The sequence below is a fragment of the Trematomus bernacchii genome, unplaced genomic scaffold (genome assembly GCF_902827165.1).
Source record: "Trematomus bernacchii unplaced genomic scaffold, fTreBer1.1, whole genome shotgun sequence".
In the NCBI taxonomy this organism is placed as follows: Eukaryota; Metazoa; Chordata; class Actinopteri; order Perciformes; family Nototheniidae; genus Trematomus; species Trematomus bernacchii.
The window spans coordinates 415,228-427,738 of record NW_022987769.1 but is presented as its reverse complement, the minus strand read 5'-3'; the positions used below and the strand labels follow the sequence as shown (position 1 = coordinate 427,738).

At 48.5% G+C, this 12,511-nt stretch overlaps 2 protein-coding genes across 2 annotated transcripts in view; both read left to right on the top strand.

The window, feature by feature from the left end:
* LOC117496743 (bone morphogenetic protein receptor type-2-like) overlaps positions 1-7,990 on the top strand; it is a 40,951-nt gene extending 32,961 nt beyond the window's left edge. The window contains 7 exon segments of the mRNA XM_034148480.1: positions 849-985; positions 1,292-1,407; positions 1,522-1,667; positions 2,786-2,859; positions 3,259-3,510; positions 5,121-6,363; positions 6,641-7,990. Coding sequence (XP_034004371.1) covers positions 849-985; positions 1,292-1,407; positions 1,522-1,667; positions 2,786-2,859; positions 3,259-3,510; positions 5,121-6,363; positions 6,641-7,035 — 2,363 coding nt within the window. The 3' untranslated portion in view covers positions 7,036-7,990.
* Positions 4,099-4,740, top strand: LOC117496744 (cardiomyopathy-associated protein 5-like). Its single transcript, XM_034148481.1, has 2 exons — positions 4,099-4,222; positions 4,256-4,740. Exons 1-2 carry the CDS (start codon positions 4,103-4,105, stop codon positions 4,715-4,717), a joined length of 582 nt encoding a protein of 193 aa, XP_034004372.1. The 5' UTR covers positions 4,099-4,102; the 3' UTR covers positions 4,718-4,740.
* Positions 7,991-12,511: the final 4,521 nt, after the last annotated feature.

Below are 12,511 nucleotides of genomic sequence, written 5' to 3'. Positions count from 1 at the left end.
CTAGGGATGTAACGATATATCGAATATCGCGATATCGCCGGTTAATAAACGTCTCAATCCCGTGAGACTGATAAAATGTACCGTGATTTTTATTAGAAACCTTTATTGAAGCAGGTGGTCCTGTTGAGATCATGGATCTCTTTCTCAAGAGAGACCTGTCCAACATGGCAGCAAGTAGGTTACAACATGAACACAAAACAACAGATAACACAAAAGGACAGGGCTACATGTACACACCCTCGCCCTGTCAATGAGCCTCACCTGCTTGGCAACACCTGTATTGTGTTTGAAGTGGTGGAGAGACAATGCACAGTTTGAGCCACTGCTGGTACCCATGGACCGAGCATCTCTCTCTGTCCCAGCAACATCAGTACCAGCAACATCAGTACCAGCAACATCAGTACCAGCAACATCAGTACCAGCAACATCAGTACCAAGCCAGAGAGTTCTTTCCACAGCAGGGGAAAGTCAAAAGAAAATGTAAAAGAAAAATGTTTTCACAATTATTTTCCTTCTTTATTTTTCAATATCGCGATAAATGTCGTACCGTGAGTATTTGGTATCGTTACATCCCTAGTACTCACACTGCAGTATTTGTACCTGTCCAGGTGAAGCAGTACTCACACTGCAGTATTTGTACCTGTCCAGGTGAAGCAGTACTCACACTGCAGTATTTGTACCTGTCCAGGTGAAGCAGTACTCACACTGCAGTATTTGTACCTGTCCAGGTGAAGCAGTACTCACACTGCAGTATTTGTACCTGTCCAGGTGAAGCAGTACTCACACTGCAGTATTTGTACCTGTCCAGGTGAAGCAGTACTCACACTGCAGTATTTGTACCTGTCCAGGTGAAGCAGTACCTGAGCACCAGCTGGCGTTCCAGGCGGAGCTCGGGAACCATCCGAGCTTCCAGGAGATGCAGATCCTCGTCAACAGAAACAAGTTCAGACCCAGATTCCCTGAGAGCTGGAGGAGCAGCAGCCCGGTGAGGGTCTGAGGGTCTGAGGGTCTCTATGGAGTAATACTGCAGTACTGATGTTCTAGTACTGCAGTTATACTGTGTGTGTGTATTAGTAATACTGTGTGTGTAGTACTGGTAGTAGTACCTGTAGTAACCTGTGTGTGTGTAGTATTGTGTGTGTGTAGTACTGGTAGTAGTACCTGTAGTAACCCTGTGTGTGTGTAGTATTGTGTGTGTAGTACTGGTAGTAGTACCTGTAGTAACCTGTGTGTGTGTAGTATTGTGTGTGTAGTACTGGTAGTAGTACCTGTAGTAACCCTGTGTGTTCAGGCGCTGTCCTCCCTGATGGAGACGATGGAGGACTGCTGGGATCCAGACGCTGAGGCTCGACTCACTGCTCAGTGTGCAGAGGAGAGACTGTGTGACCTCACACTGCACAGCCACAGGTACACACACACACACACACACACACACACACACACACACACACACACACACACACACACACACACACACACACACACACACAGTGCAGTGTATTCAGTGTTCTGGTTCCTCAGGATTGGTCCTCCTCCCGTTGGTCCCGCCTCCTCCCAGGATCTGGGCGTGGTTAAAAATCTCCATGGAGACGACTTTGCATCATCTGTCGTCAAAACAACCACGAGTGGAGCAGAGGCATCCGGAAGAAACTCCATCACACACACCGGTGAACACACACACACACGCACGCGCACGCGCACGCACGCACACACACACACACGCACACGCACACGCACACACACACACACACGTGCACACGCACACACACACACACACGCACACACACACACACGCGCACACACACACACACACACACGCACACACACACCCACACACACACACACACACGCGCACACACACACACACACGCACACACACACACGCACACACACACACGCATGCACATGCACACACACACACACACACACACACACACACACACACACACACACACACACACACACACACACACACACCTTGTCCCCCCACAACAAGCCAATGGGATCTCTCCTTTGTATACAGGTTTATATAAACTGATGTATTTCATGTTGTTATCTAATTAAAACACTGAAGATAAAGTCACCCTATTCTGACCTGTACGTCCTCCTGCTGTCCTCCTGCTGTCCCCCTGCTGTCCTCCTCCTGCTGTCCTCCTGCTGTCCTCCTGCTGTCCTCCTGCTGTCCCCCTGCTGTCCTCCTGCTGTCCCCCTGCTGTCCCCTGCTGTCCTCCTGCTGTCCTCCTGCTGTCCTCCTGCTGTCCCCCTGCTGTCCCCCTGCTGTCCTCCTGCTGTCCCCCTGCTGTCCCCCTGCTGTCCTCCTGCTGTCCTCCTGCTGCTGTCCCCCTGCTGTCCCCCTGCTGTCCTCCTGCTGTCCTCCTGCTGTCCTGCTGCTGTCCCCCTGCTGTCCTCCTGCTGTCCTCCTGCTGCTGTCCTCCTGCTGCTGTCCTCCTGCTGTCCCCCTGCTGTCCTCCTGCTGCTGTCCCCCTGCTGTCCCCCTGCTGTCCCCCTGCTGTCCTCCTGCTGTCCTCCTGCTGTCCCCCTGCTGTCCTCCTGCTGTCCTCCTGCTGTCCTCCTGCTGTCCCCCTGCTGTCCTCCTGCTGTCCCCCTGCTGTCCTCCTGCTGTCCTCCTGCTGTCCCCCTGCTGTCCTCCTGCTGCTGTCCCCCTGCTGTCCTCCTGCTGTCCTCCTGCTGTCCCCCTGCTGTCCTCCTGCTGCTGTCCCCCTGCTGTCCTCCTGCTGTCCTCCTGCTGTCCCCCTGCTGTCCTCCTGCTGTCCATGTCCTCCAGGTGGTGCTGTGCCCAGAGTCTGCCTGCAGCGCACACAAGAAGACCTGGAGACCAGCAAGCTGGACCCTGAACAGGTGATCCTCTGTCCTCTGTCCTCTGTCCTCTGTCCTCTGTCCTCTGTCCTCCCCCTCTGAACAGGTGATCCTCTGTCCTCTGTCCTCTGTCCTCCCCCTCTGAACAGGTGATCCTCTGTCCTCTGTCCTCTGTCCTCTGTCCTCCCCCTCTGAACAGGTGATCCTCTGTCCTCTGTCCTCTGTCCTCCCCCTCTGAACAGGTGATCCTCTGTCCTCTGTCCTCTGTCCTCCCCCTCTGAACAGGTGATCCTCTGTCCTCTGTCCTCTGTCCTCTATCCTCTGAACAGGTGATCCTCTGTCCTCTGTCCTCTGTCCTCTGTCCTCTGTCCTCCCCCTCTGAACAGGTGATCCTCTGTCCTCCCCCCCGTCCCACACCACACTAACCTCCCGTCTCTACAGGTGGATCAGAACCTGAACCTGAGTTTTGATGCGAGGGTGATGGAGGAGCACCATCCTGCCGAGCTGCTGAACCATCAGGTCCTGCAGAGTCTGGCTCTTCAGGGGGAACTGGGAGCTGCTGGATCCTCCTCCCTGCACCCCCTCCCCAAACAGCAGAACCTGCCCCAGAGACCCACCAGCCTCCACCTGCAAAACCCGGACCCAGCGTCCTGCCGCCTGAAGCTGGGGAGGCACCGGTCCAACCTCAGACAGGTACAGCAGGGGGGGACCCGGTCCAACCTCAGACAGGTACAGCAGGGGGGGACCCGGTCCAACCTCAGACAGGTACAGCAGGGGGGGACCCGGTCCAACCTCAGACAGGTACAGGTACAGCAGGGGGGGACCCGGTCCAACCTCAGACAGGTACAGCAGGGGGGGACCCGGTCCAACCTCAGACAGGTACAGCAGGGGGGGACCCGGTCCAACCTCAGACAGGTACAGCAGGGGGGGACCCGGTCCAACCTCAGACAGGTACAGGTACAGCAGGGGGGGACCCGGTCCAACCTCAGACAGGTACAGTAGGGGGGGACCCGGTCCAACCTCAGACAGGTACAGGTACAGCAGGGGGGGACCCGGTCATCTTACATGGTCTGTGGGAGGGGTAGAAACCAAAGACCTGTGAGGGTGGGCGTCTGATTCGTCGCTGGTTTTAGAGGCGGTCTTTCCGTCTCCTAGATTGAAAGATTCAAAGGCTTTATCTGCAGCCAAAGACTGGACGAAGGGGGGTCCTTGGGAGTTCCTGGTTTGAGGGTTTACAGCTCCTGGTCCTTTCTTTATCCTTGAGGAGTCCCTCTCTCTGACCCTTATGACCCTCATGTTGTTATCGAACAGGCCTTCAGGTGGAACTGATCCACCTTTACTGATTCAGAGTCAGAATGACCCTAACCCTTTACTGATTCAGGGTCCCAGTCAGAAAGCCCCTAACCCTTTACTGATTCAGAGTCAGAATGCCCCTAACCCTTTACTGATTCAGGGTCCCAGTCAGAATGCCCCTAACCCTTTACTGATTCAGGGTCCCAGTCAGAATGCCCCTAACCCTTTACTGATTCAGAGTCCCAGTCAGAATGCCCCTAACCCTTTACTGATTCAGGGTCCCAGTCAGAATGCCCCTAACCCTTTACTGATTCAGGGTCCCAGTCAGAAAGCCCCTAACCCTTTACTGATTCAGAGTCAGAATGCCCCTAACCCTTTACTGATTCAGGGTCCCAGTCAGAATGCCCCTAACCCTTTACTGATTCAGGGTCCCAGTCAGAATGCCCCTAACCCTTTACTGATTCAGAGTCCCAGTCAGAATGCCCCTAACCCTTTACTGATTCAGGGTCCCAGTCAGAATGCCCCTAACCCTTTACTGATTCAGGGTCCCAGTCAGAATGCCCCTAACCCGCAGACGGGACGTTCACATCGTCTCAGCAACAGATAGAGACAAAAGTCAAACATGAGTAAATAAAGGCACGTCATATTAAAATAAAGAAATACACGATTAGAATTACAGAAGTATATGAGTTATTTACAGAGTGATGTTACAGTCCTGATCCTGAACCTCAGGTGAGTCTCTGAGGTGAGTCCTGATCCTGAACCTCAGGTGAGTCTCTGAGGTGAGTCCTGATCCTGAACCTCAGGTGAGTCTCTGAGGTGAGTCCTGATCCTGAACCTCAGGTGAGTCTCTGAGGTGAGTCCTGATCCTGAACCTCAGGTGAGTCTCTGAGGTGAGTCCTGATCCTGAACCTCAGGTGAGTCTCTGAGGTGAGTCCTGATCCTGAACCTCAGGTGAGTCTCTGAGGTGAGTCCTGATCCTGAACTTCAGGTAAACTTCTGTGTTTCAGGTGGAGACCGGCGTCGCTAAGATGAACACGGTAACGGTCGCCACGGCTACGGAGCCCCACCAGGTAACCACGGTGACAAAGACCAGCGTCGCCCACGGTTACAGTGCAGGGGTCCCCGTCCTGGTGGTGAACTCTGTGGTGCTGATGGAGGACGAGGAGAACCGGACCAACCCGCTGAACCCGAGTCCTGATGAACACGCCCCCCTGCTGAGGAGGGACTCAGACCTGCATCAGGCCTCAGAGACCAGATCTAACGTCAACAACAACAACAACAACAACAACAGGATCCAGCCTCAGGGTCTTAGACCTGAACCACATCTGGAGAGCCAGTCCTCTAAACCTGAACCCCATCTAGAGAGCCAGTCCTCCTCTAAACCTGAACCCCATCTGGAGAGCCAGTCCTCTAAACCTGAAACACATCTAGAGAGCCAGTCCTCTAAACCTGAACCACATCTAGAGAGCCAGTCCTCTAAACCTGAACCACATCTAGAGAGCCAGTCCTCTAAACCTGAACCACATCTAGAGAGTCAGTCCTCTAAACCTGAACCACATCTAGAGAGTCAGTCCTCTAAACCTGAACCACATCTAGAGAGTCAGTCCTCCTCTAAACCTGAACCCCATCTGGAGAGTCAGTCCTCTAAACCTGAACCACATCTAGAGAGTCAGTCCTCTAAACCTGAACCACATCTAGAGAGTCAGTCCTCTAAACCTGAACCCCATCTGGAGAGTCAGTCCTCTAAACCTGAACCCCATCTAGAGAGTCAGTCCTCTAAACCTGAACCACATCTAGAGAGTCAGTCCTCTAAACCTGAACCCCATCTGGAGAGTCAGTCCTCTAAACCTGAACCCCATCTGGAGAGTCAGTCCTCTAAACCTGAACCCCATCTGGAGAGTCAGTCCTCTAAACCTGAACCCCATCTGGAGAGTCAGTCCTCTAAACCTGAACCCCATCTGGACTCCGAACTGGGCCCCTGTGTCCTGAGATCCCTTTGTATAGCACCAGTTCTTGTGCCGGTCTGCAGAGATCCAGATCCTGGCTCAGCAAAACCTCCAGGAGCAACCTCTTCCTCCAGAGCCAGACCCTCAGCTGCCCAGAACCTGGATCCAGCCCCAGGAGATCCAGAACCTGCAGCTTTCGGGTCTTTAGAGGATCTGGAGAGCACAGAAGCTCCAGCTCTAGAACCTGCAGGTCTACGAGAGAGACCCTGGTCCCTGGACCTGTCCTCCAGCGGCCTCCTCTCAGGTCAGTACACATTCAAAAGACATCAACTTCTATTGTTTGTATAAACATTCATCTTGTTTCCATATGAGTTGGTGTTTAGCCTGAAGAAGAACATGATCACTGCGGCCTCAGCGAGCTGTACTCATTGAGTCCCGATCGGCACTGCTTTTAAATCCAGGATTTACTTTGAGGTTATAGATCTGATGGTGATGCTTTTTATCAACGTCAATGGAAAAGCTTCACGTGTAAAAATGTATGGATCGAGTTCTCTAAGAAAAGCTTTCTGTTTCTCTGACAGATAGCAGTCTGAAGATAAAGCGCCGTGTGAAGACTCCCTACACCCTGAAGAAGTGGCGTCCGGCCTCCTGGGGCGCTCCCTCTGAAGCCACTTCCTCCTGGGGCGCTCCCTCTGAAGCCACTTCCTCCTGGGGCGTTCCCTCTGAAGCCACTTCCTCCTGGGGCGTTCCCTCTGAAGCCACTTCCTCCTGGGGCGTTCCCTCTGAAGCCACTTCCTCCTGGGGCGCTCCCTCTGAAGCCACTTCCTCCTGGGGCGCTCCCTCTGAAGCCACTTCCTCCTGGGGCGCTCCCTCTGAAGCCACTTCCTGCTGGGAGTTCAGCCGCCAGAGAGCAGGAAGCGTCTCCAGGGTCCGTCCGTCCAGAGCCACGACCTCTGACCCCAACTCCTGCTTCTAACCATGGACGTTTAATAACAACTGGATACAGCGTTGGAGGCGGGGCTTGATCATTCCTTTGAGAGCTGCTCATTGGCGCATGAGGACAAAATGGACTGACATTTTAGAGAGCAAAACGTCACAAATTACCCATCATGCCTTGCTGTCAGAGCAGAATAACCGTATGTAGCTCATAGAGCGGAGTTGAGTTTCCCCTTAAGCCCCGCCTCCTGTCATTAAGCCCCACCCCCTGCCATTAAGCTCCACCCCCAGAGCGCCCACTTTCGGCTCACTAGAATGAATGGAGAGAGAAAATAAATCTAGATTTGGCTTTTAGTGCATTTTACAACTTTAAGGACCGAATGATTCTAATAAAGGCTATAAATAGTGCATTCTGGGTAGTTTATTTAGTTTAAAAAAAAGTATCCGCTGAATTACAGACGTTTCTTTCCCAATGTTAGTCAAGTTAGAAAGTCTTTCTGGCTCAGTGACGTCACGCACTGATACGAACATTGTAGTACCGCCATTTGGCCACTAGGAATATTTCCCTCAGAGTCCGGAGCACTTCTTGGGGCTTGGTTCTAACGTCCATCAGGAGCGGATCTTTTTACTTCTCTTTTATTGTGAAACACGAAAATAACAGACTGAGGTGAATTATATTATATTGGAGGACAGGAAGTGCCCCAAACCTATTCCTTTCTTATAGTTACTGACCACTTTTACATAAAATAAATACTCCAGTTTCTGGCCAAAAAAGGCAGTATTCCTACCAAGCTGTTTCTAAATGAATAAATCACTAATATTCCTGTTTATATGAAGACTGCATGGAGTGAAGCAGGGACGTGTCTGTGTTGGTCCCTGAAGGCAGCATCTCCCTGGACCAATGGGATTCCTCATTTTGGATTATGTCAGAAAATAATCAAACAAACGTTTATGATACTTACACTTTTAGTTCAGTAGGATAATCTCCACATATTAACACCACTATGATTTCTGAAGTAAAAAGCTAATGTTGGGCTACAAAGGAACTACAGCACGGTCACATGACATCACCACCGCTAAGCTAAAGGCGGCTAATGTTGGGCTACAAAGGAACTACAGCACGGTCACATGACTTCACCACCGCTAAGCTAAAGGCGGCTAATGTTGCGCTATAAAGAAACTACAGCACGGTCACATGACTTCACATCACCACCGCTAAGCTAAAGGTGGCTAATGTTGCGCTATAAAGAAACTACAGCACGGTCACATGACTTCACATCACCACCGCTAAGCTAAAGGCGGCTAATGTTGCGCTATAAAGAAACTATAGCACGGTCACATGACTTCACATCACCACCGCTAAGCTAAAGGCGGCTAATGTTGGGCTACAAAGGAACTACTGCACGGTCACATGACATCACCACCGCTAAGCTAAAGGAGGCTAATGTTGGGCTACAAAGGAACTACAGCACGGTCACATGACTTCACCACCGCTAAGCTAAAGGCGGCTAATGTTGCGCTATAAAGAAACTACAGCACGGTCACATGACTTCACATCACCACCGCTAAGCTAAAGGTGGCTAATGTTGCGCTATAAAGAAACTACAGCACGGTCACATGACTTCACATCACCACCGCTAAGCTAAAGGCGGCTAATGTTGCGCTATAAAGAAACTATAGCACGGTCACATGACTTCACATCACCACCGCTAAGCTAAAGGCGGCTAATGTTGCGCTATAAAGAAACTACAGCACGGTCACATGACTTCACGTCACCACCGCTAAGCTAAAGGAGGCTAATGTTGGGCTATAAAGGAACTGCAGCACGGTCACATGACTTCACGTCACCACCGCTAAGCTAAAGGAGGCTAATGTTGGGCTATAAAGAAACTACAGCACGGTCACATGACTTCACATCACCACCGCTAAGCTAAAGGTGGCTAATGTTGGGCTATAAAGGAACTACAGCACGGTCACATGACTTCACGTCACCACCGCTAAGCTAAAGGAGGCTAATGTTGGGCTATAAAGGAACTACAGCACGGTCACATGACTTCACGTCACCACCGCTAAGCTAAAGGAGGCTAATGTTGGGCTATAAAGAAACTACAGCACGGTCACATGACTTCACATCACCACCGCTAAGCTAAAGGAGGCTAATGTTGGGCTATAAAAGGAACTACAGCACGGTCACATGACTTCACATCACCACCGCTAAGCTAAAGGTGGCTAATGTTGGGCTATAAAGGAACTACAGCACGGTTACATGACTTCACATCACCACCGCTAAGCTAAAGGAGGCTAATGTTGGGTGTGATGACGTTTAGTCGTCTCATTTAGACTCTTGTTAGCAACCTCTGTTCTTTAACCCACCAATGGGGTATTTACTGATGTATTTTATGTGGTAGTAACAAAACGTTAAAATGTCTTCAGCTCGTGTTAACCACAGACCTGATTTAAAGCTAACAACCAGAAACACATTCAGAAATCATTGACCTCCAGACCAGGGGACAGGAAGTGATGCTGACTCATGGCAGGGTGTAGAACTCTAGATCTGTAGAACATTGTATAGTTATTATCTGATGGATTATTTACACACATTATCATTATTTAAACGTGGGGTAGGTAAGTTTGAGAAACCGGCTCGAGATACACTTGTTGTTATATTCCATGGAATGCTCTTAACATCCAGATAGCAGTGAATATCTGAAGTGCTTTGACAACAAATCCATAAAGAAATATCATCTGTGGAAGCTGTAGTACTGTGAAAAGCACGACCAATCATCTGAGCCGGCCCGGCTAAAGTAACTGGATGGCCTACCTGCCTGTCAGCCTTCCATCTGTGCACAAACTTATCTCGTGCCCTCATTGGTCATGTGCACGTTCGTGTGTGTTGGAGGAGGGGCTCTATAAGGAAGTGGCAGATTTTCTCCGGTTGTGTATTTTCAAATTCTAGCGATCTCGAGCCGGTTTCTCAAACTTACCTACCCCACCTTTAAGCATTTTAAAATAATTTTGACAAAAAACCGTATAAAGGTGCAATCACATTAAACCTTAATTCAAAGTTCCATTTAAAGCTTGACTCCAGCTATGCACTGGAGAATCACTGTTGCTTATGTGCTTTTATTTTGAAAGTATTTGAATATGAGCGGCTTAAAGTTAGTCAAAAACTCATAATGCTTCACACGTAAAGAAGAAAGTGACTTTAAGCTAATGTGTGAATAAGTTAGAGTTATTTTGTGAATTAAAGAATTTAACAAGATGTTGGTAGGAAAAAAAAAGAATATAAATATATATATATGATAAAATAATACTGTACATGGAGGGGGGGATAACAGATGAGAGAACACAAAGTCAAATATTACCCAGATAGAAAGCTAAAGTAAAGAGTCCCTATTCTTATTTTTAGTGTTCCCTATCCTTTAGTGAGTTCTATAGGTTTTTGTGCATTTAACATGCAGGAGAGGACTCTTTAAAGTAGAGACACTACATACTGATATACACCTGAACATCAACAGGAGAGGACTCTTTAAAGTAGAGACACTACATACTGATATACACCTGAACATCAGCAGGAGAGGACTCTTTAAAGTAGAGACACTACATACTGATATACACCTGAACATCAGCAGGAGAGGACTCTTTAAAGTAGAGACACTACATACTGATATACACCTGAACATCAGCAGGAGAGGACTCTTTAAAGTAGAGACACTACATACTGATATACACCTGAACATCAGCAGGAGAGGACTCTTTAAAGTAGAGACACTACATACTGATATACACCTGAACATCAGCAGAAGAGGACTCTTTAAAGTAGAGACACTACATACTGATATACACCTGAACATCAGCAGGAGAGGACTCTTTAAAGTAGAGACACTACATACTGATATACACCTGAACATCAGCAGGAGAGCACTCTTTAAAGTAGAGACACTACATACTGATATACACCTGAACATCAGCAGGAGAGGACTCTTTAAAGTAGAGACACTACATACTGATATACACCTGAACATCAGCAGGAGAGGACTCTTTAAAGTAGAGACACGACATACTGATATACACCTGAACATCAGCAGGAGAGGACTCTTTAAAGTAGAGACACGACATACTGATATACACCTGAACATCAGCAGGAGAGGACTCTTTAAAGTAGAGACACGACATACTGATATACACCTGAACATCAGCAGGAGAGGACTCTTTAAAGTAGAGACACTCCATACTGATATACACCTGAACATCAGCAGGAGAGGACTCTTTAAAGTAGAGACACTACATACTGATATACACCTGAACATCAGCAGGAGAGGACTCTTTAAAGTAGAGACACTACATACTGATATACACCTGAACATCAGCAGGAGAGGACTCTTTAAAGTAGAGACACTACATACTGATATACACCTGAGCATCAGCAGGAGAGGACTCTTTAAAGTAGAGACACTACATACTGATATACACCTGAACATCAGCAGGAGAGGACTCTTTAAAGTAGAGACACTACATACTGATATACACCTGAACATCAGCAGGAGAGGACTCTTTAAAGTAGAGACACTACATACTGATATACACCTGAACATCAGCAGGAGAGGACTCTTTAAAGTAGAGACACGACATACTGATATACACCTGAACATCAGCAGGAGAGGACTCTTTAAAGTAGAGACACTCCATACTGATATACACCTGAACATCAGCAGGAGAGGACTCTTTAAAGTAGAGACACTACATACTGATATACACCTGAACATCAGCAGGAGAGGACTCTTTAAAGTAGAGACACTACATACTGATATACACCTGAACATCAGCAGGAGAGGACTCTTTAAAGTAGAGACACTACATACTGATATACACCTGAGCATCAGCAGGAGAGGACTCTTTAAAGTAGAGACACTACATACTGATATACACCTGAACATAAGCAGGAGAGGACTCTTTAAAGTAGAGACACTCCATACTGATATACACCTGAACATCAGCAGGAGAGGACTCTTTAAAGTAGAGACACTACATACTGATATACACCTGAACATCAGCAGGAGAGGACTCTTTAAAGTAGAGACACGACATACTGATATACACCTGAACATCAGCAGGAGAGGACTCTTTAAAGTAGAGACACTACATACTGATATACACCTGAACATCAGCAGGAGAGGACTCTTTAAAGTAGAGACACTACATACTGATATACACCTGAACATCAGCAGGAGAGGACTCTTTAAAGTAGAGACACTACATACTGATATACACCTGAACATCAGCAGGAGAGGACTCTTTAAAGTAGAGACACTACATACTGATATACACCTGAACATCAGCAGGAGAGGACTCTTTAAAGTAAAGTAGAGACACTACATACTGATATACACCTGAACATCAGCAGGAGAGGACTCTTTAAAGTAAAGTAGAGACACTACATACTGATATACACCTGAACATCAGCAGGAGAGGACTCTTTAAAGTAGAGACACTACATACTGATGTACACCTGAACA

Coding starts and splice junctions, on each gene's coding strand:
- LOC117496744 (XM_034148481.1), top strand. CDS start 4,103: ATGACCCTCATGTTGTTATCGAACAGGCCTTCAGGTGGAACTGATCCA. Junction 4,223..4,255: donor CCAGTCAGAAAGCCCCTAAC/CCTTTACTGATT, acceptor AATGCCCCTAAC/CCTTTACTGATTCAGGGTCC.